We start from the raw sequence: 23113 nt of genomic DNA on the forward strand, positions 1-23113 counted from the left end.
TTTTATTTTATCTAATATTGTGAAATGTTTTCAATGATTCTCATCACTGGCTGTCCTTTGAATGCACGGATGTTTCTTCACTGAAGCTGGTGAAACTTGGGAAGTCCAAATGCAAACTGAGTCTTAAGAAAGGGAAAAAAGCCAAACCACAAATTCTTTTACTGCAGTACCCTCTGTGAAATCCCTGCAGCATATTTATTTGCTCATAATACAAATACAAGCTTGGAGCCTGTATTAGTATCATCTAAGTACACTAATTAATCTTACTCACATGGGCAAGTACAATGGGAGTCCTAACGTGAATAGGGATAATATTAGGAAACAAGACCTACAAAATCCTAATCACCAGTAAAGACTATCTGTTTTCAAAATCAGGCCCCAGTATTGTTGATTTCAAGGTCATTTCATGAAACATGTTTTTCTCAGTTTACTTACTGGGGTTTTAAATAGAATAGTAATCCTATACTATTAGTTTTACAAGTTCATTCCTTGCAGGTATCAAATAATTTCTTTATGAGAGGGCTTTCTGCTTTACTTTCTTTTCCTTTTTGTGTTTTAATAGCATACAGGCTTCTGAACAGTTTAAGAAAAGAATGCTTTAGTAATACAATTGCTCTAATTAAAGACCATTTAAAAATAACTTGTACTCTGCCTCCTGGACCTTTGTTAAAACTTTCCAGGAAAACCATTTGGAGAGTGGTATACTTACACTCTAGCTGTTTTTTCACACCCTTTAAAAACAAAATTTGCCCAGAAAATAAAGTAGCATCCATTAAGTTGCTTGGCACAACTCACTGCTAAGCAAAGTGTTTAAATCACCATTCATTTAAACTTCTTGTGCCTCATAAATGGAAGGGCTGAGGGGAAATAAGGACACCCAGAACCTCTTGCAGGTGCTCTGTATTTCTCTGAATCAATCCCATGTTTTGTAAATGCAATGTTTGATGTATTCAAATTTAGAGCACTGTTAAATCTTCTAGATAAATAATCCTCCTTTGAAATAGTGCCAATGAGAGCACTGCAATATAGCTTAATAGAAGATGCTATTTATGGGGCATTAAAGGCATTTACTTAATTCTTGCAAGTCAAACATCAAACCAGGCAGCATGCACAGAAAAACTGAGGATCTGATCCAAAGCTGAGTAACATCTACACCCGTTAATGACAATGGGTCTATAGATTACTCCCTATGGAATAATCAATACAGGCTTTTCCTGAATCACTTAATTCTTTCCATACTTCTGGGCCAAATCCTGCTTGCATGACATGAAAAACACCACGAGATCCAAAATCAGTGGAATGAGGGCTGTACAGGCAGCCTGACATCTGCAGAAAGCAAGAAGGATTTGGCCCAAACATTCCTTTTAATGCAGGTAGAAATTACCACATTCAGAGGTTAATCAAATAATAATCAGTTTTCAAATGCAAATCAGAAACCATAGAAAATGCAAGCAACACCAAACAATGAGAAATGGCAAGATCCCACAAAACCATCCATTCCTTCTACAAGATGTGAGAAAGTATTAGCGTAATTCAGTATGACATCCATACCAGATGTTGGCAATCACCTACAGAACATTAGATGCTATCATGCACAGTCTGGAAACAAGCGGGGAGAAAAAGCAAAAACGAAAAAAAGAGAGTGTGACTTGCACCATGATTGTCCTCACCTAGCCTAATCCTTCTCCTGAGGATATGCACGTGTCCTGTAAATGTCTGCGTGAGCCATGTGCATATAGGGAGAGAAGAGTTCATTCTTGATGAACGTATTTTGTCATTAGCCACTGAGACGTGGGGCAGCATAGAGTTTAAGAGCATGTTGGCAAACCAGAATGGTTGTCAGCATTTCTGTAGACCATCTTTGCACGGAAATGTGACTGTCAGGCCAGTCTCCAAGGAAAACACAAATATGTCGTTTATTTTTCACCTCTGGGATAGTTACTTCTTGAGTTAAGTGATTTAGCCACTGGAAGGATGACATTTATCTCTCTTGCAGGAGGACTTCAGTGAGATTGAAGCAGGGAACGAGGGTCACTCTCTTCCACACAGTCTTAATTCTTGTGCTCCCAGCTCTGTTCTGGCTATCAGTAAAGCACTGGATAACATTCACAGCACTATTTATAGCCTTTAGACTCACACTAACTTAAACAGGAGCTGGATCAGGCCCCAAAGTGCCTTGGCCCAATTTTCTATGAGGTCACCTTTCGCCGGTATCCTGTCATTTCATGTGAGATGTCCGTGATGTACACGCCTGCTCCAGAAAGAGCAGTGGAGCTTCTCTAGATACAGGCACTTTACAAAATCCTGGCGATGATGATGGCCTGTATTTTGCAGGCTTTTGATGGGGAGGCATACAAGGGTGTATCTCAATATTACCTCAATTAGTAGTCATCAAAAACATTGGTGATTTCCATGCAGATAAACTATGATTTGAGACCCTCTGTTGTCATGGGAAGGGTTCCTATTGAGCACACTGGGACTTGGATATGCTGGTAATGGGAGACAAATGAGTGACTTCAGTGGATTGTTTTGCTGCTGACCACGGTTCCTATCTAGATTGAAAACGAATGAATCCAGTTGCCATGGCAATGTGCAAGACGCTAATTAATACAGAAAATCACTGAGAGTTAAAGGTTTTATGCTCTCATAGAGAAAATGTTACCTATTTCTAAGCACCTGAATATATGGTGTTATTTGAAGAAATTAAAAACTTTTTTCTTTTAATGAGTATAGATAGATATGCAGCTACTGTACAAAGCTTGCTTTCTCTTGATATCACGGGCAACTGGAAAACAAAAAGAAATGGGTGTGCTTAGCACAGAAAAGGGAAAATTGAGGAGATCCATAAAGGTCCTCTGGCATGTTAAGGGCTGCCACAGAGGGTAAGGCACTGACCTGATGTCCTGCACATTGGCTTCAGGTAAAAAATAAAGAGCTGATAATGCACCAAGAAAGAGTGAGGCTGGATGGGGGTCTGGATTCAGAGAGAGGACCTGCAGGTGATCCATGGCCCTGGGGAGCAGGAGATACTGGCGTGACGGCAACCAAAGTGAGCCCAGATCTCCAGTGAGCGGGAAGTACACGGCTTGCTGGTAGATGCTAATATTTGTGTTGCTGAATGTGGATCTGAACCCATCTTCCCAGGGAAAATCTTCTAATGGTGAAAGCAATGAGGTGCTGGAACAGACTTCTCAGGAAGATGGTGTGAGACCTCCACCTTTGAAGGACTGTTAGAACAAGTCAGGCAATAAGTATCGTGCCAAGTCTGAGCTATACTGAATGCAGCCTTAGGCCGGGGGAATGGACTCTGGTTGTTTAGGAGATCTTTTTGAGTCCTGCGAGTCCGTGTCCCCTAAACGTCCCTGGGCCTGCTTGCGCACTTAGAGCCAGGCATTGAAGGTAGGTGAGATTTTTAAAGGCACTAATTGTTAGCTTTACTGACTCCCTCTGGAGTCAATAGTGAAACTCATTGATTTCAAGTGAAGCAGAATGCCTTTGAAAACCAGCCTCTAAGTGCTTTGCTGGACAGAAGCCTTACACCACGGAGGACTTGGCCCGTTACTTTCGGTAAGCAATTTCACTGAGCATGCTGAGGCCAAGTATGTTTGTGCAAATATAACTACCTGATGGAAAAGTGTGATCAATTTTATTGAGGAAAAGCTTAGATATTTGCAAAGGAGAATACCTCTCAGTGTTCTTCACCTAAGATGTAAAAGAGGAAGCAAAAATGACAGCTGCCTTCTCCTCTCTCTGGCAGCTGAACCCCAAAATCTCGTGGAAGATATTAGTGCTCATCATCTTTTCATTTTTCAGCCTATTGGGGGAAAATATTTCATCTCAGCATAAGCCTGTGTTATCATTAAAAACTCAGACTGATCTCCAAATAAACCACAGCATCATGCCCAATATTTCTTTTAAAATATACTTGCCTAACTGAAAAATGAACCACCTCCTCTGAAATTATCTGCTAACATTAAAAAGAAACCTTAGCTGTGCTTTACAGGCAGCTAGGTGTTCCCTGGCAATTTGTAACCCTCCACATCTGTAATTTAAACATACTCAGGGCACAGGTAATCTTGACAATAAAATCTAAGGCCAGATATTCTATTAACATATCTTCGTGCAGTTATGTCAGCAAATAATTTAGTTACTAGTACCTAAAAATGCAGTTATCAAAAAACTAATCAAATAGTCAGTCAGAAAGAAAAAAAGAGAATGTGAGTTATTATGTATTACTCTAATAAATAAGACTCTTCATCTTTTTTTCTTTTTCTGTTAACCAACAAATGGAACAACTCGGTGTTTAATATCACTGAAGGGCTTTGATATATTTTTAAATAATGTTCTTCTGAATCTCAGTACTCCTTTTTTTCCACTAAAAAAACAGCCAAAATTTATCATTTGATGTAAAACAAGCTCCAGCTTTAACCCTGATACAGGACAGCAGAAAATTGTTATATATATAACTCAGCAAAATTGACAGGCTCTGCTCTGAAGAGGCTCAAGCTTGAGACAAGATGGAAAGTGAAAGGTGTCCCCTGGAGATGGCTGTCCCTCCAAGTTAGTCTTCAAATTGCTGGCAAAGGAAACTAGGAAATTCCAGTTTTCTTTCTGATTAGCCACTACTATCCCACATGATCTGTCAAACCGTGCTCAACTTTCTGCTTCTCAAGGAAAAAAAAAATCCTTTCTCAATGGAAATCCAATTAGAGAAAACTTAAAAAACCCCTCTCTGCTAATAGATTATTCTTTTTAGACTTAACACCAAAACCTGACGGGAACTGATTTCAAGTAATACCAGACCTAATGAATTATCATCTTAAAGTATTCTTTAAAAGCTATATTTTGACATACACTTTCAACGAAGAGTACCTTGCTCTTTCATTAATTCCACTGATTTTCATTACTTTAATGTTGGAAAGAGGGAGTAAGCCCTAGACCCAGTTATACATGTTTTCTTAACACCCCAATTCCAGAATTCCCATTTCTAGCTTATACTCCATGTGAGTGCTAGTGATAGTTGTAATACACGTCCCTATAAGTTTACACCACAGAATTTGATCAGATTTCTATTACAGTGTAGATGTGCATAATATAATGTGTGGAAAAGTCTTTCTAACCTTAAAGAGCTGTGCGTGAGAATCTGAGCAGTTGTCTCGATGTTTTAAATATTTTTGACGTGTAATTGCCAACATCTGTTCAGGATTATCACCGAAAGGATCTACCATGCATGGTTTTTGCTATCTTCTCTACCTTGTCATGCAGGTTGGCGATGTTAAACACTGAGGCTGAATGAGACCTGTCCATAGATAATGCTTGGCAAGAAAGTATTGTCATATGGTTAGTCCTCAGTGGACTCATCTCTGTATAAATTACTTAATAGTAAATATTATTTATTATTTTAAGAAATAGTAATAGATTAGATAAAAAGCTATGAAAAAAGAGCTTCTTTCATTACCAGATCTGCAGTAATTTTTTCTTGAGGGGGGGGGGAATCATATCCTTGAAAATGTGAGAAGATGTGAGTTGATGAAATGCTGAACCTACCGAAATCAACGATGAAACGTTTTCTGATCTCTTCAGGGTCCGAAATTTAAACAGTGTTTCTATCACATGCAAATGGATAAACACCATGACAAATTAGGCTATCTATGCCTGCAGTCTTGAAACCTCAGCTCATAGCACAGATTTAGATTCCTCTATCGATGCGCTCTTAAACACGATTATGCATTTTGAGGTCATTAACCTTCCATTTTTAAAAATCAATATCCGAAGACTTTAAAACAGTTTCATTGCCATTTCCCTATGGTTCATGAATGAGTACTTTATGTATGTGATTCACGAGCCACCGCATACCACCGTTCTTACAGCAGCACTCGTCTTAGTGAGGTCTGTAATTTTGGAGGCACTCTTAATTCCTTCTGCCCACAAAAACAGTATTGGAAAAACATATGAAAAATGTATTCTATTGACAGGTCACATTCCCTACATTCCTCCATTTCCTGAACAATATCTATGGTTAAGTCGTTTGTAATTACTGTGTTTACTACTGGAAATGGCATGTAGGCTTTAACTGCAGCCGGAGTGTTTAACCTGATTTTCACCTGAAATGACTGAGATTGTTTTCAGCGCCCGCAGTACTCTGAACGTTCGTAAGGCTGAGACATTGCCCAGGTCCACAAATTCAGTTATGTATCTGTAACAAGGGAAAGTCACACACAGACAATGACAAAACACCAGCAAAAAAACAACAGTCAAAGGGACAAAGAGAGACAGAGAAAGAATCACTTGTAGCTGAGAGCCAAAACGTAAGGATCAGGGCTTCTTACCTGGGATTACTGAAATAGTTTTTAAAGCTCTCAAAACCCTGAAAGTCCGAAGAGGTGAAACACTGCCTACATTCACAAATTCTCCTACATACCTGTAGAATTAAGTCACAGTTATTTGGAATTATACAATAGAGTATGAGACTTGTCTGAATGAAGAATGCATTCATACACAACGGGAGCGAACGCAGCCGAATGAGAGGTGCATCCACTTTTCAGGCTGTTCTTTGATGCCATTTGTCCCAGGTTTCTCATAGTACACATTATTTCAAATGTTTCTTGAACTATTAAACTTATCTAATAGGCATCAATTTATAAAACTACTGGGTGAACTGTGTTATCGTGCTGTTCAGCAATAAATACTTTACAGATTTTACCATCATGTAGTTTAACAAAAAATTCTTCACATTATAGGAAACATTAAGAGTTACTTTGCTGCTCTTAAAAAAAATAAAAGCTTCAAATACCCAAGTGATTTTCACATAATAGCTTCTGTAAACTACATATAGGACAACATTGGAAAATATCAGCGCAAATGTTTCTACTGGGTTATTTATTCTAAGATGCTGTACTCTGTGGTAAAGCAGATGTTGGTTTCAAGGGATGCTTAACATTTTATTTTGTTTTGAACATCAAATCCATTCCCTTTCGCTGCAGGAAGATGGATTTTGAATGAATATAATTGCAATCCTACTAAAAACTATTTAGGATTAAAATACCAATCCCAGCTCTTCACTGACATGCCTATTTTGGTCATCATGGAGACCCATGCCACATCTGAGCTAAATGCTCCCAGGAAGGTCAGTTATGGAATGAGTTTGGCTTTATCAGTGTTGTACAAAATTACTTCCTCCAAGTCTGTATACAGTAAAAGCATAGTCACCACTGTTTCTTCTGAACAAGAGAGCTCTTGGACCCTTTAATTTCACTATTAAACTTCTATTAAATTTCATTAACACATTCTACTTCTTTGAGGTATTTGTTTTTACACGTTAAGGAAAAAACTCACCTGGTCATTTTACAAAGCCTGCTTAAGTGGGCTTTGTGCAAAGGCCTCTGGGGAGGACAAAGCATCCTCTCCATATCTACTAATCCAGATTATAGCCTGGAAAAGCAATATTGCTTCTCCTCTTCATAATCTCATAGGGGAGTCTGGGCAAAGATTTACCTGTTTCCTCCCCAGGTTTACCCAGTGCTTCTCTCCCAAACTCTTCTGCAGCATGCAAGTGTAGAAAAAAAATGATTTTGGGAGAAGCAATAGCATGGGCATATGCTTTTGCTGACCAGAGGTTTGTAAAAACACATTACTAATATGTGAACAAGCATATGAAACAAATACTACTGCTGCTTGTTCACAATCTTTAATTAAGATTTATTTCGGCCATTTCTTGGATGAAATTGCAGCAGACTGGTTCATCCTTATTGGGGAGCGAGAAGCAACTGGAATTCCCATCCGGAATTTTCCTGCTAGCCAGGGAATTGCTTATCGTCTTTAAGCTTTTGGCAGGGCACTTTCCAACCCTGAGTTAGAGCTGCCTCTCCCTTGCCTGTCCTGGAAAGTACTCGCTTGTCTGGGAAAGACTGATCGAAACAGGGGCAGTTTCATAAGTTCCCCAGAACCCATCCATGGCCCCACAGAGGGCCACAAACCATGGCTGTGTCTGCTAGCACAGGGCAGGAGGAAAGCCCTGGAGACCTGTGGCACATCTTACTCTCTAGTGCGCTATTTAAAACTACTCTCTGTGACCCAACCTGTGCCGTTTCTGCCCAAAAGAGGAGGTAAGAAGTTATTATGCAATAACTCTAAAGCAAGGGATGGTCTTTCCATTGTAACACCCATCAGTGAAAGAATCAGATTTTCTGTTAGCTCAAAAGCCTCGGTTCATCTAAATCTCATGGCCCTCTTATTTTGAACCCTCATGCCATCTTTGTTTCCAGATACAGAAATACCTCTAGCATCACGCTGGCTATAAGCAAAGACAACATCAGGGTTACCTGTGTGATCAATCTTACTTTAAATTACTTGCAAATTGGTTTTATATGAAGGATAAATCATATCAGAGTAGAGTCCATTATCCAACACTCTGTACTGTCTGCTGCTTGCATACTTGGGAAGGAGGTTTCATTGTACATATGAAGATCAAATTGCAGTCACTTTTAACTCTCTCACTGCTGCCTATAGGCTCAATAAAACACTTTTCTATTTCTTTTGTCTTCCAGAATTCCAATTCTTTTTTTTTTTTCTATTTGAAAAATGTTAGTATAATATGCCTTAAAGTAAGAAATGATAGGAACGGGTGCCAGTTCTGAAGAGCACAGCCACTGCTATAATTTGATGTTGAGAAGCTTGATTTTTCACAGTTGCTGGCCCCCCTCTTTTAGGGATCTTCTAACTAAGAGATGAAATACCACTTGGAAAGAAAATTGAAATGTAACTAGGAAAGAAAGCACAGACACCCAAGCCTCTCATTAAATAAGCCCTAAGGAAGTTTTCATGAATCCTTGGGCTGGAGCACTGAGTGGCCATTCAAGTCTAGAATTAGAAAAGAAAAAAGACGTGTAAGCCCACAACCTCTGGGCACCAAATCCCAGTTCCTACCAGCAGGGAGTGAATTGCACCTCAAGGTCTGTGCAAACCTTCACATCTTTCCAGCTCCCTAAGCCCCAAACACCCAGAGATGATGTGGACAGACTTTAAGGGATATCCAGACCTTGTCCCACACTGACTGTTCAGACTTGCATTTCAGTGCCAGTAAATGAGATAAGAACCAGAGGAGTTCTTCAGAGCCGGGGGTGATGCCCCAACCTCCGCCTGAGCTGAGAAGATGAGGTGGAGCAGATGCATTGCCAAGGCTGCAAGCTGGGAGTCCTCTTGCCCTTTTCTCTGCTCCTTTCTGCCTCACTCTCAAAAACCTCCTTCCTTGTAGAATAGAGGGAATCCATGCACAGAAACTCTCCATGTTGTGCTGAATTCAGAGACCTGCAAATAAACTCGCGTCGTAACTCACAAACAGATGAACTATCGTACCCTGCTTTTACCAGCTGCCTGATGGACAGGAGAGCAGGCAGGTGACGCTTGTTGTTCTGTCCTGCCTCTAAATGTTGCAGGAGAATTGCACTTAGCGCTGCTTGAGGAAAAGTTTATCTGAGAAAAATACCCAATATGTGCTGACCTCCAAAAGCTCCTCCCCATCTGCATTGCATTTTTTTAAAAAGCTTATCGCGACAGCCAGATGTCAGTTCAGCCAAATCCATAGGAATGCAGTAACAGATACCAGGATCTGGCCTAGGGCTGGCTTTGATCCAAAGCCTACTAAAATAAATGGGAGTCTTCCGGATGAAGTCCACATAGGTTTTACACATCTTCATGCTGTTCTGATAAATGCTGCTGAGGATCACAGAATCATAGAAACATCAAATCTCAAGTTGGCAGGCATCCACAAGGGTCATCAAGTCCAAATCCCTGCTCCTTGCAGGACTACCTAAAACTAAACCATATGACTAACAGCATCATCCAGATGCTCCTTGGATATTGGCCCTGATCCCTGCACCCTACCAGAGTTCTGCTATCAACTGCAGTGGCCCTCATTGGTGTTTGAACTAAGTTTGGTTGAATATTTTTTCCCAATTTTGGTTCCATTCAAATATCACGGGCCCAGGATTTCAGCTCAAATGTCAGTGCTAACAGGCTTGCATCTCACATAACGCTGTGAATTATGAGGTTTAAAGATGGCAATGAGAACTAAACTAAAACCAGAACAGAATATAGGTATCATTAAGCAGAAAATACAGGGACATCAGCTGAAATCCTTCTACGATTAGGAAATGGGGCCTTTCAGGGCATCTCTACTAGCTTCCACTTCAAGACAACATGTGCTCTTTGCATGCTTTTCTCTCCTCTTTGACTGTGAAGAAAATCTGGATTTCTAGCTCAGCTGCAGATACCGATGGTGTCAGACATCTGCCTTTGGCCAGAGCTTGGGCTGACCCTGTGTCCGCTGTGAGCGTTGGCTGACTCTTCCCCTACCCCCATGTATTTTTAGCTGTCTAGATGCCACAAATCCATCAGCTCCTTCAACGCACCAGAACCCCACGTGTCCTCAGTGAACTCTAATAATCTAGGTAGAAGTATGCAGCTGAAGGGGAATATCATATTGGGGGAAAAATTTCTATTCCCAAGGTATATAACAAGTTTCAGAGGCCTTTAATTTAATTCTCTATTATAGTAAAATAGTAATTACTTTCAGGGCGAAGAAGGTTTGTGAAGTTAAGAATGCAAAAACAGCTTTGGTGGTGTTATGGATAGATAGAGTATAAATAGGGATTTAAATACAAGGGTATTCAGTCACACTTATACCACTTTCTATACAGGGGTCTGAAGCTTCCCAAAACTACATTAGATAGGCAAGTATTAAAGTATTATTACAGGTATTTTACAAACAGCTCTCTCTGTGGAGCACAGAGAGAGGAGATAATTTCTCCAAAATAGTCTAGTGAATTGAGAGAACAGAATTGAGAATCCCTCTGACTTCTTCCTCAGAAACCACTCAGGAAAAAAAACCTCCATCCTAATACACTTCAGCATTTTCTCATTTTCAGTACAATTTGAGTGGAAAAAAAGAGAACAGCCAATTTTTTAAAAAGTTCTATTGCTTATCGCTGTCTTGAAAAATATAAGGGAGTGCTACTTACGCCATAACAATAACACTGAAATCCAGCCAGTTCCATGGATCTCGAAGGAAGGTGAATTCTGTCATGCAAAATCCTCTTGCCAATATTTTTATCAATGACTCAAAAGTGTAAATGCCAGTGAAAGTGTACCTGGGGAATAAAGTGGCCAAGATAAGCAAGAGCATTATAAGCAGTAGACGGCAGCAATGGCAGAGGCACACTCAACCCAGTCCTACTCACATGAGACACTCCTGCCCAAATCGTTGGGGCTGCTCATGTGAGTCATGGCTGCAGCACTGGGCTGTGTATGAGCAGCTTCACGTGTGGACCAAGGAACATGTAAGAAATGGGAAAGCGCTCATGACAGCCGCAGGATGAAGATAATTTTCACCAGAGGATGTACCTTGATGAATCCTCACTCATTAAGTAAGTCAAGCATGAATACTACACTGCTAAGCTGTGCTATGGGACTTTTGACGCTCTGTCTGCCATCACCAGTGAAAGAGGAATGGATTATGCCACATGCCTTGTTGTTTCTCTAATTTGAACGAGGGTGGTTGTTCCATTCATACCTCTCATCTCTTCCTGCCCAGGACATTTCGAAGGACAGTAGGTTAAAAAATGTCACCACTTGGTTTCATTAGCTAAAAAGAGTATTCTTCCTGCAACTTCCCTTGTGTTTCACTATCCATGGTAAATCACACCAGCCCTCAGAATTAAACAACAGACTGCCCTCACTGAAAAAGAGTAAACAACTCCCACCCGAATACTATATGTAGTAGTTTTGACCTGCTTGACAGTAAAAGACATGAGGGTGTTTTTTTCCCATAATAAGATAAATTGTTTGTTACCAACAGCCTCTTCACTGTGATGATCTTGGGTAGAACATACATCTTACCTTTTGTAATAAAGATGGTACTTGTAATAAAATTTAGCAAATTCTCTGTGGAGGACAGTAATGTGTCTGACTTATAACATTCACCCAGGGCTCTACCTACCATTAGAGACATACTCCAGGGCATACAACACCTCTTTTTTAATGTTTCTACCTGACACACCTAGCCCAGTGGGACTAGGTATTCTAGGCCATATCTTAATAAAAATAATAAAAGTTTAGTATCCACCACTGGCATTCCCTACCCCTTTTCTCCAAATGAAGATGCAGATGATACCAAAGCCTATTAAAAAAACCCAAACACCTAAAATCCCATAAAACACAAATCTTCTAAGTCATGATGTTAGAGGCTTTTACTGGAAACACTAGCTTGAGTTTTCTGTTCAGGCCCTAAACATCAGTAGCTATAATCATGCCATCACACACACAGAATTATAACAGTTGAGACTTCTGTTTAGTAAAAAAAAAAGGTGTAAGCAATTAAAGGTGGTAATATAAAGAAGAACTTCATTATGCATAAAAAGGAAATGTTTTCTCTTAACTGTATTCCGCTGATCTGCAACTGGGCATACATACAGATAGTGGCAAATCTCATGCCCTCCTGCCATCATGTCACACAGTAGAGCTAGTTACACATGTTATAAAAGCTTGGTATGCTTCATCTTAAAATGGAGATTAGCAGGACAGTTTTTGTGCAACAGTAGGCATTAAATGTTTCTTACATCTCCTCTTTGACCATACACGTAAGCATTATCTTGTATCTGACTTTTCATGGCTCCTATTTAGTTTTGCTCTGGTATTTCAAATATAGGTCACCCATGTGATAGTCTCTTTAAGCATGTGTATTCAGTAATACATTCAGAAAACACATGCAAAGAACTAAAAGAAATACTTAACGGTACATAAGCTCATTAAAATGATAAAGCACTTGTATTTATTCAGCATGTCAGATGGTTTAATTGATTGTATAATCATCATCTAATTCTAAATGGATTGGGCAAAGTCCTCCAGCAACTGAACAGCTTCTTTAACAACAGAAGTCAGGATTTTTAAAAAATTTTTAGTGGAAGGAAGTTGAATCGATTTCTTTTTCCAAAATGGTAAGGAAAATATTTTAAAGGACAATTATTTGCACGAGGTTACTCTTGTATCCCCTGTGAGTCTCTGGAACAGCAGAACAAAACAAATTAAATGTCTCTTTTCCAAATCCAATATTAATCAATTTCAATTACAGTTCCTTGCGTTATTTTGCTCCTCAAAAGTACTTGCCTTTGATTTCATTCTATGCATTTGAGGAGGAAAAGCTGAGAGGTATGAAGGGACACAGGAGAAGAGGAAACATGAAAGATTTACTCCATGCTGCATGAGCCCATTTGCACTTCTGCTCTACGTTTCTTGCATGCCCTGCTTGGCGCACTGATAACATCATCCACATTTTCCTGCTTACAGAAGACACAACAAGCACTTTGATATTTTCCTCCAGAATGTTCAAATTCCCAGCTGTAGACCCACTGACCAAATTTTGACTCACATGGATGAGTTGTCCATGTTTCAGCTGAATACATCATGGCTATGGTACTGTCTGACAGTTTTCAGTAGGAAAAGGACAATGTCAGGGGAAAAGGAAAGTCACAGACATACTCAGGGGTACTACACTATACAGAATACATGAAACATCCTGGGATTAGGATGTTATTGTGATCAGAGGAAATATTTGGTTCAGTACTGTCTATAATTAGTAATTTATGGCCTAGAAGATGTGCCCTGCATGATTTTATGAAACCTAAAATAAGGGCATTTTATCGTCTTTCCTTACAGCCTTGAGTAGACCAAACACCAGGCTGTGGAGCAGCAGATGGCTGTGTTTATCATATGTCAGTCAAAAATAAAAAGTGTGTTCTGATTGGTTCAATGAGCCAAAATAATTGTTTAATGCACTGTAGGTTGATTAGCTTGTGCATCTGGTATCTGTTTCTAAGAAGAATATTTTAAAGCAACTTAAAGAAATGAAAGGGGCTTCCTGAAGCCCATTAGCCTCTTTTTAAATTAATTTTAAAAAAAAAAAAATCCAACCAAAAAACCTTCAAGTGATATCTTTGCTATTTTTTCTGAAGGTTTGACAAGCTAAAAAGACAGAAAACCTCATAAAAGTGTTCCCAGACAATTTTATGCTAGCTCATAAAGTATGTCTACCAATGATTCCAGGGGAACACTTCTCATGATGCACTCAGTCCGAAAGAAAGTTTTGCTTCCAATAAGTTTCAGTTTAAGGACAGCACTAAGTATGTCCAGGAAGTGTTTTCTGAAATAATTCAACTTAAACTCCATCAGCCTATTCTAATGTGCCCAACCATCAAATCTCTTGCATGGGAACTGTGGAAGGCTGGCCAGTTTCAAATGGAGTTCTCCTCATACGTGATTTCATTCAGATGTAGCATAGCAGGTGCATTTAGCAATAGGTATGAGCTCGGTAGACTAAAAATTGTTAGTTTACTTACTAAGGGAGGTTTCACAGGCAACAAACACCTGGAAAACACATTTTGTCAGGACAGATACTATGGTCAGTATTACTGGAAAGAAATTAGACAACAGCAAACAAGATGAAAAGAATGTAACAAATGGAAGAGGAAGGATGAGATAAGGACAGGGCAGCTGTAAACCAGAAAGGATACTTACTCAACATATTTATTCCATGGCGGAGTCTCTGATTGTGCCATGAACACACAATTAGTTAAAATAGTGCACATAATAAACATACTGAACAATGTAAATAAGTGAATTAAGGAAAACAACGCATATGTTATAAGAATTCATAAATTTTTGTCATTCACACAAGAGGTCATAGCTCACTCATAATTTGCAAGTTGCTTAAAAAGGACTAAAAACATCTGTTTGCAAGTGCATAAGGAAACAATTATATAAACATAGAAAAAATGAGGGAACCTCTCCTGCTTTTTTTTTCTTTGCCTACATCTTTTATACATACTTTATACAGTAAACAAATGTACTGACTCTGCAGTCTTCTGAAAATACAATACCCCAAATTTACAGCTGTGTTGGTCAGATAACAATGTGCATAGGTGCACAACTTTGTATGAAAAGAGGGATTAGTCTCATTTAAGTATCTACAGAAAAACCTGTGTCTGCAAATTCCCATTTTATTTTGCATCCTGAAACATTTCTCAGGCAGTAGGGCAAGTTATAAATCTGGTCTTTCTAATCTCTCTAATGGGCTTGAGGTCTCGCTTTCAGTATAAAGTTTCACCAAAAGCTAATATGAGTTTCAGAGCACTAATTTTAAGGCTTGGTCTGCAAACCCGCTTGGCAAATATGCAGTCTTGGTCTGCAAAGCTGACTGCCTCAGCTGAGGCACCAGTTTCCCTAATTGGAGGCTAAAACGAACCTCCCAAGTGTATAGTCCATGCACTTAGCTGCTAAGCTGAGGCCATAAATACAAAAAGGAGCACCCTAAATCAAATTCCTGAAATTGAAAACATAGTTCACTGAACTGCTCTCCTAAAAGCACGTGCCACTTTCTGTAAAAAAATTACAAAACATGATGGGATTCTCCTGCATAAATAATAGGTCCCATGCTACTGGAGAAAGTTTAACTAATGAGTTTAAGTGGACAGAAGATAAGGCAAAGGAAAACAGCCTACAACTCAGTGAATAGGCTGGGACCCTTCCCAGGGAAGAACGGTAGCATCCAGATGTAAATTTCTTTTGTCTTCTTTAGGAAAAAAAATAAGTTGGGGGTTTTTTTCACCTCTTTACTGATTTCATTGGTGTTATTTTTTGTTTGAGAATAGTGATCAAAGAATATAATTTCAAACATATGTCCTGAAATGTTTGCATGAAAATTGTCCTTTCACAGAGCCAAAATCTCTGCTGAATACAGAGTGGAACGTTTTCCGATGGGCCACATAAGCAACTACGAGGTTAAATTGGTAGTAACCAACCTGCATATCCCCCAGCACCATCGCAGAAAGCAGTAATTGAACTCAAAGGGACTGCTCATCTCACAAACATTTTCCACTTCTGGACCAACACCTCCTACTGAAGGACTGGGAAGGATATCCGATTTCCAGTCACATTTTCTCACGTCAGCTTGAGATAAGTTGTGTCCATCTGGTTAACACAATTAGGTTGTAAGCTGCAGCTAGCCTAGAAAACACTGGATTTTTTTCAACTACAGCGAAATGCTATGAAATGCTATGTAAACAACAACAGTAAAACAGAGTGGTATCTTCAGGCCATGCCGAACAGATACTATACTCCAACTCAGTTCCAAAGAAAGACATTCCTCTATAACCACCCATTTTAGGATCACTGGTCTGATTTATACATCCCTGTTTCCTTGTGGTATAAGTTGAATCTAACAGCTTTCCCAGATGCTCATTTATAGGCAGGTGTCACTACTTTCTTATTCAAACACCAGAGACAATACACCAGAGAACACAGGTTGAAAATGTAAGGGGTCAGCTTTGGGACATCAAACACACTATGAATTCAAACTGAGTTTCATGACCAAGCTGAAAACTACAAAGAACATAAAAGAATGAAACATATCAGCTGGTTATGCACAGAAGCCAGAGACCTGTGTTAAAAGAAAAAAGAAAACAGAAACTCCTACAGAATTAAAATTAGCATTCCGACCTGAAAGCTAATGCAATTGTTTGCATTAGAAAAAGTCAGTGATGATGATCTACTCAGAAAGGACAAAGTAAAGGAGATGAAATTGAGATAAGCTATATTAGCATCATTGTCTGTTACCTGTCTTAGAACTGCTATTAATTCTAATTTTTGAAAGCCTACTGATCCATGAGTTGACATGGCTAATGCATCCAGAAATATGGGTTGGACTCTGCTATGGACCACAAACCAAATATACTAAACTACTTTCTGCAATAAATTAAACCTATTATTTCCAATGTGAAGTTATAGAATAGGCTTTGCGCAAATTGATTCTAAAAGTTATAAATTCTATCTTCTAGCACAAAGATATTGAGTCAAACACAGCATACTTCTGTTCTAGTCTTCATTATGATGGATAATTGTTAATTAGCAGACTGAATACTAGGGGCTCTTTAAGTGATCATTGCCAAATTACATATAATATGTGCAAGCAAAGGTTAGTCCCAATCAATAGTACATATAATTGGTGCTTCACAAGGTCTCATTTTCCCTTACGGAGGAAAGTGTGTAAAATCAGATGGGAGAAAAGTTGCAAGCAGAAAATAAGAACAAAGATTGGAAATTCTTTAAGAAGATTTTTTTTAAATGGGCCGGTATCCATAATTCTAGCTTCAAGGATGGTAATTTTGGCCAAAACCCCATTTTGGATCAGTGGCAAACTGAGAGCAACTATCTATAATAGCTAGAAAAACCAGGAATAGCAATTGCTATCTATTTTATACAGGGCAGCAAACGGCTTGAAGAAACTAAGGACACCACAGAATGGTCCTTGGCTTGCAGGCAAAAAGAACTAAGAGGAGCCTTTTAAGCATAAGGCATCAATGAAATGTTAGCAATGGTTTAATCTTATTAATAGGTGGACATAGTAAATAAAGATGTTAATAATAGCTAATAATGATGCAGAAGGCAAAAAGTGTTCATTCAATGGGATGCAGACCTACACTCTCCATGTGCTCTGTGACAGAAACGGGCCAGGGCCTTGTTCTGGGCAGCCACCTGGGCCATGGTCCTTTCATGAGGCCACCTAGACTCTGAAGAAGAAATTACCTAGAAGAGGTTTAGGGATATGTTGTTAATTGAAGTAATTCACATTGCTAGGAGGCTGTGGATGTTATTTTCCCTTGGGAAGGTGTATTTTTGAATGACTAGACTAATCAGGCTTGGCTGGATGAGCAGTGAACTTACAGGATCTATCCTGCCTGAAGTCTCACAGGAAGAACTCCATATACAGCTACTTAACCAAGAAATGTGACCCCCACAGCTTCTATATAGGACGATTTTACTCTGTCCTCTCTATTCTGTTCTACTGTTGGCCTTTACGGTACACTCAATGACTGGAAATGGAAATATGGCATCTACTAAAGAAGTTGCTTCAGACACTTACGTGACAGGGCACCATTTGTTAATGCTCTTTTTTGGCTTTTGCCCTGGGGAAAATAAAGATTGCTTGATTACACTCACACAAGACAATAGATCTGGTTCCCAGATTCATGTCTGTGATATTATCTGCTTGAGTACTTCCGATTCAGGCTCCTTTCTGCCTGGGATATTGACTGCCTGCTCAGCCAATTGGCCTTTGTGTTTCAGGTTGATGTGAAAGGTCTTTATCGACAGAAAACAAATCAGTGCCTAATGCAGGAACTTCACTGCTGTTTTGCTGGGACTGGAGCTGTTGCCTCCTGCCTGTGCTTGCCAAAGATTGAGCTGTTGGATTTCCTGACATTATCAACGCAAGGTGATAACTTGGGTCTTTCTGGCACTAAAATGCTATTTGCATTGTGACCTTCCATTCCCCAGATTTTACACTCCTTATCTGACCGTATTTCTGTTCCTGACATCTTTCAAATTCACTCCTCTGTGGTCTTTATCCTTGGAAGTAATGTGCTCAGGATTTCTTGCATACTTATCTTTTGGCTGAGTGCTACCAAGGGCATGTAGTTCCTGTGTATTACCTCTTGGCTTCACCAGTCAGTGTAGAAGAAAGTGAGCAGAAGACAGAACAGGCCTCCAAAGCTGGAGGCAATATTCACACATATGTGCTTTTTTCTAAGAAGCTCAATTTTCAGATTCTTCTCTTAGCCATACCTGTGCAAATTCATTGACCTCAATTAAGTTCAGCAAGTCTGTGCTGATGTAATTGTGCCTAATAAACATTGCTGGGCTCTGGGTATGCAGCAGCATGTGCAGCACTACTTGCACATATAACCTGGTCCATAAGGAAATCTTTTTGCAAAATTCTATGGTGTACTCTCAGTAACCATAATAATGTCTTGGCTGATATCACATATTCATTTTTGCATAGAATTATTGTAACTAGAAGCTTCACCTATTTTTCCTCTTGCTAGAATATCACTTTTATTTTTTTCTCACTGTGTGGACAACCACTGGGAATCTGGTTTCTTTCTCTATTTTTTTCCCTGAAATCTGATAATAAACCAATGATTCTAAGACACTACCTGCTTAGTATTTATTAGTTCTCTGTGGTGGACGTGAACATTGCAGATGAGGGATTTCCATCACTAAAACATCACACGATCATCACAGCAGCATGTGGAGTCTTTGAATTATCACGGCCAGGTCTCTCATGTGAACCGTAGGGAAAGCAGGCAACTCATGAACAAGGGTGTGTTTTTAGTAATGTTCACACAAAGCTGAACATTTGGGTCAGTTTGGTCTTCCAGAGAGATGTGACTATGTCAGAATATAATGTTTCTGTTGCTGTGTTAACAAAACAAGCCACAACCAACCACTGCAATATATCTTGCATGACTTCAGAACTAGAACTAGGGGAAATCGGGCATCGCCCTTCCATCAAAAGGTCCAGCAGGCCAGCCTGTGCTTTCATTCCTAGCTGGATAACACATTGTAATAAACAAACTAAAAAAGCAACAGAACAATTTTTTAAATGTTCTGTTTCAGGAGAGAAAAAAAATCAGTTCTGAGGCAGTTCAAAATTAAATTGCATCTGCATATGTTGTCACAGAGTCTTATGGGAGAGGTTGCTTAAGTGCTCAGTAGCAAAGCTCTCCATCAGTGTAGATGTCCCCAGGTGTATTCCAGCCTCCTGGTTCCCTTTCTTTCTAAGGTACTACACCCAGTTTCTTCCACTGACTCTTTACTAAACATGATCAGGCCCTTCACACCTTTTAATCCTGAGTAAACTCACCAGGCTCTCCAGCGCAGTTCACATTATCTGATGCCAGCAGTATAATATAGTCATTTTCATAGCTCACATAACAAAGTGAAACAAACCAAAAATTCAAATGCATTTCTTCTTGTGCAAGCAAATTCAACCAAAAGATTTAAAACAGCTTAATGAAATAAAATGGTTTCTGACTTCCATCCATCTGTGTTTAAAAACCATATAAAATACACAAGGAGGGAAATCAACAGAAAGGATATGAATGTACCAAAATTTTAATTGCTGCTCTTCTGATTGGATGGAAAGGACTAAGTATATACAAGGCAGGAGTGGCACTAAATCGAAAGATTGTCTTCCCTTTGTTCAGTACTATAAATGTCTGGAAAAAAAAAGAAAATGAGAACATTCAGTATTTGCATTTATGCTTTTCTTTTCCCAGCCCATGTCCCATTGGGAATCTCCTGCCACTATTCCATACATCTTCCCCACTCCCTCCCAAGACCCCCAAATTTCTTTTGACTCAGTGAAGAGTTTTGTCCAAGACCCTCCCAGCAGAGCTGTTGCCTCTCTTATTGCAATTTCCCAACTATATTTTCTTCTTTCACTCCTTACAGTGTCCTGTGCCATCATCTCCATCATGGGGCTGGGAAGAGAGCGGAATCACCTTTAAAAATAAAAAATGACCTGGAGACTAAAATGTGGTGGAGGGACTTTTATGATGCTCTTCTTCCCAGGTGCCAGGAACCTTACTATGTTGTTACTCCATCTTCTCTACCTTGAGCACTTTATTGCTCTCAGTCGATGTTTTTTGTCTCACCAAGTAGGAAGCTGCATGAGGCACAACTCCACAGCAGAATCTGACCCTGGCACTGAAGCACTGTCATTGTACTCAGGTTAATTTGGGCGGAGGAAACCAATGCTCTGAGTTATCTTAAATCCAAAGCAAAGGTGAATTGGATGCTGGCCCGATTTACAGAGCTCTGAAGATGTCCCACCATGCACAGAGGAACTATTACTCACTCAGAGACAGGATCAGGACACCCAATAGATAAACTCTAAACAACTCACCCACCTTGAGTCTAAGACCTTCATGACACTAAAATTGCAAATCTATATCCTGCTGCTTGTGCCCGGGGATAGCAGGCAAATTAAAAGGTAAATTAATTCTCGCTCTTCCAGGTAAGTAATCTATTTGTCTTTATCCATTTAGCTTAGTTCTTGCACCTGTTTCTACACTGTTCGAATGGAAGTAGCATCGTGGTCATATTAATTAATTGTTTACAGGAAATCGCATAGCCCAAAATCAGGAACATCAGTACCTGAAAGAACTGGAAGCTGCCTAAAAATACACCATGCTTCCAAGCATAATATTGTCCTCTGTTTTGCGAAACATTTGGAAAGCGGAATGAACTGTAGTAAGCAACCAGCCCAGCTCTGCTGTCAACAGCCTTTTGACAGAAGCTGTTTGCACTGTTGTGGCTTTGGTCCAGCCTACACGTGATTCCTCATCAGGTGATTCTCGCTTTGGGATGAAGCTTACCCTTCTGCAAAATGCCAGCATTGCACATGCTACTCACATTTCCCTTCAGCTTTATTTTGGTCATCTTAAATGGAGTTGAACTATCCCTCAGCAGGAAAAGAACCGCTGCTCTCCAGGAACGGTTGTGGAGGTGCCTCCTGCTCTTGTGCAGAGTGTTAGCACAAGACTCAAGTCACCCAGAAGCCCTTAACATTAAGGGGTTTAAGTGATAAACAGACCTGTGAAGAGTCAAGGCTCATGCAGAAGGCAAGATAGGGTAGATAAAAACCTCTGGCTTAATTTAACTCAGCTACTGCTCTGCTCTTTTCAGACACTGTATATTCATACTCAGAGTTATCTGAAAACACCCAAGTTTTAATTATGCTTTTTATCCCTCTTTGCCCTCCTGCTTAGATGTTTTCTGGGAGACCTACTCATGCTGAAACTCTGATCCTTAATGTGGTAAAAAATATTTTTACTGGCTGTAGAAAGATAAAAACAAGAGGCCTCAAAACAGAGACAGTGTTTATGCCTTAGCAAAAGTGAAGCAGCAGGACGGCGGGCTGGTGCTCACCTTACGATCATTGTAGAAAGGGTCAAGGTCCTCCAATGGCTCCCCAATGAGATCTGGAGGAACAGTCCCATAGATATCGGGCAGCTTCTTGCAAGCTTGCAAATCAAACTGAGGCTGAGGTTTCTCTTCTTCGCCCAGCTGCTCTCTGTATTCCTGCTTTGCATTCCTTGCAAGCTTCTCCGCAATTCGTTTCTCAATAGCAGCCAAGGATTCAGGCGTGAACCGGTGGAAGCTGTTAGTACCCGGTGGTAACAAGAAGTCAGCCATCTTTTCATCCTGCTTTGTCTTTACTGGTCTTTACTTCTAGTAGTGGAAACAGCTGAAACAAAAAGTACCAAAAGCTAGTGACAGGAGCAAAGCAAGAAGAACAAAGCCATGGGAATGAAAAAATAACACAAATAACTTGTAGGCTATCTATTACCAGGAAACACTTCATCTATTTTTATGTGGTTAGTAGAACATCAAGAAAAAAAGAAATGACTGAAACTGTAACTTCAGTTAGGGATCACTCGTGATCAGAGCTAAAAGACTTTGTAGATAGACTGTGGAGTATTCTTAAGTTTTTCTGTCACTTGGGATCCTAAATCCGAACTAAGGAGTAACTTAGATTCATACAAGCTTAAGTTTCATTGAAAGTCACAGGGATTTGGATTCCTAACTCATTTTTGAAAATGCAGCTCTGGGAGTGGATGAACACTGTGCCTAAGATGACTGCAGGGCAGACTTAAATCAGCCGATCTCTGGCCACATGATGCAAACTCTAAAAATGCCCCAGCTGTTCTATTCCAAATTTAAAGAGTGAAGGGTCAAGTTCCGATTCTTAAATCACATAGAAATTCTTCATAATCTCTGTCTTAGGCTTCTGCAACATAATTTTGTTTTCCTTTGGGATAGGAAATACCATCTTCAAGACATCTGTCAAGACTTTTGAGCATTTTCTTCTCCTCCACACCCTACAATCTGAAGGATGTTGGAAGCCCAAATGTGCCCGGCAAAGCCCTGAGACCTTCATGAGAGCACTCCAAGCTTCTGAGACGCTGAATAGCCACTGCTTCCAGTTCATCACATCTGAAAACCAGGCTCTTTCCATCCAGTGCCAGTTTGAACATCTAACCCAAACCTGGGAGCTTTGACCATCTTGGGTTGATGGTGCTTCACTGTTAACACTTCCAATCCCCACCTGAATGAAAAGGAGTGAGAATTGTCACGTCTCTTCAACTTACGTGAATAAAGACAAGTGTGAAAAACAGCAGAACAAAAAGCCTTCTTGTATCTGCACTAAACAACATGG

At 39.7% G+C, this 23113-nt stretch overlaps 1 protein-coding gene across 4 annotated transcripts in view; it reads right to left on the reverse strand.

The window, feature by feature from the left end:
- The window catches only part of SCN5A (sodium voltage-gated channel alpha subunit 5), a 219248-nt gene that overhangs the window by 156258 nt on the left and 39877 nt on the right, over nucleotides 1–23113 (reverse strand). For 3 of the 4 annotated variants that reach the window (XM_052807518.1, XM_052807509.1, XM_052807502.1), the window contains exons 1-3: nucleotides 14569–14653; nucleotides 11019–11147; nucleotides 6105–6196 (exon numbers count right to left, since the gene is read on the reverse strand). In XM_052807518.1, coding sequence (XP_052663478.1) covers nucleotides 6105–6196; nucleotides 11019–11147; nucleotides 14569–14648 — 301 coding nt within the window. In that variant the 5' untranslated portion in view covers nucleotides 14649–14653. Of the gene's footprint in view, nucleotides 1–6104; nucleotides 6197–6329; nucleotides 6422–11018; nucleotides 11148–14568; nucleotides 14659–19989; nucleotides 20109–21822; nucleotides 22142–23113 lie in introns of those variants that run through there. The other variant, XM_052807527.1, reaches the window with a different exon arrangement.

The sequence above is a fragment of the Harpia harpyja genome, chromosome 1 (genome assembly GCF_026419915.1).
Source record: "Harpia harpyja isolate bHarHar1 chromosome 1, bHarHar1 primary haplotype, whole genome shotgun sequence".
NCBI lineage: Eukaryota > Metazoa > Chordata > Aves > Accipitriformes > Accipitridae > Harpia > Harpia harpyja.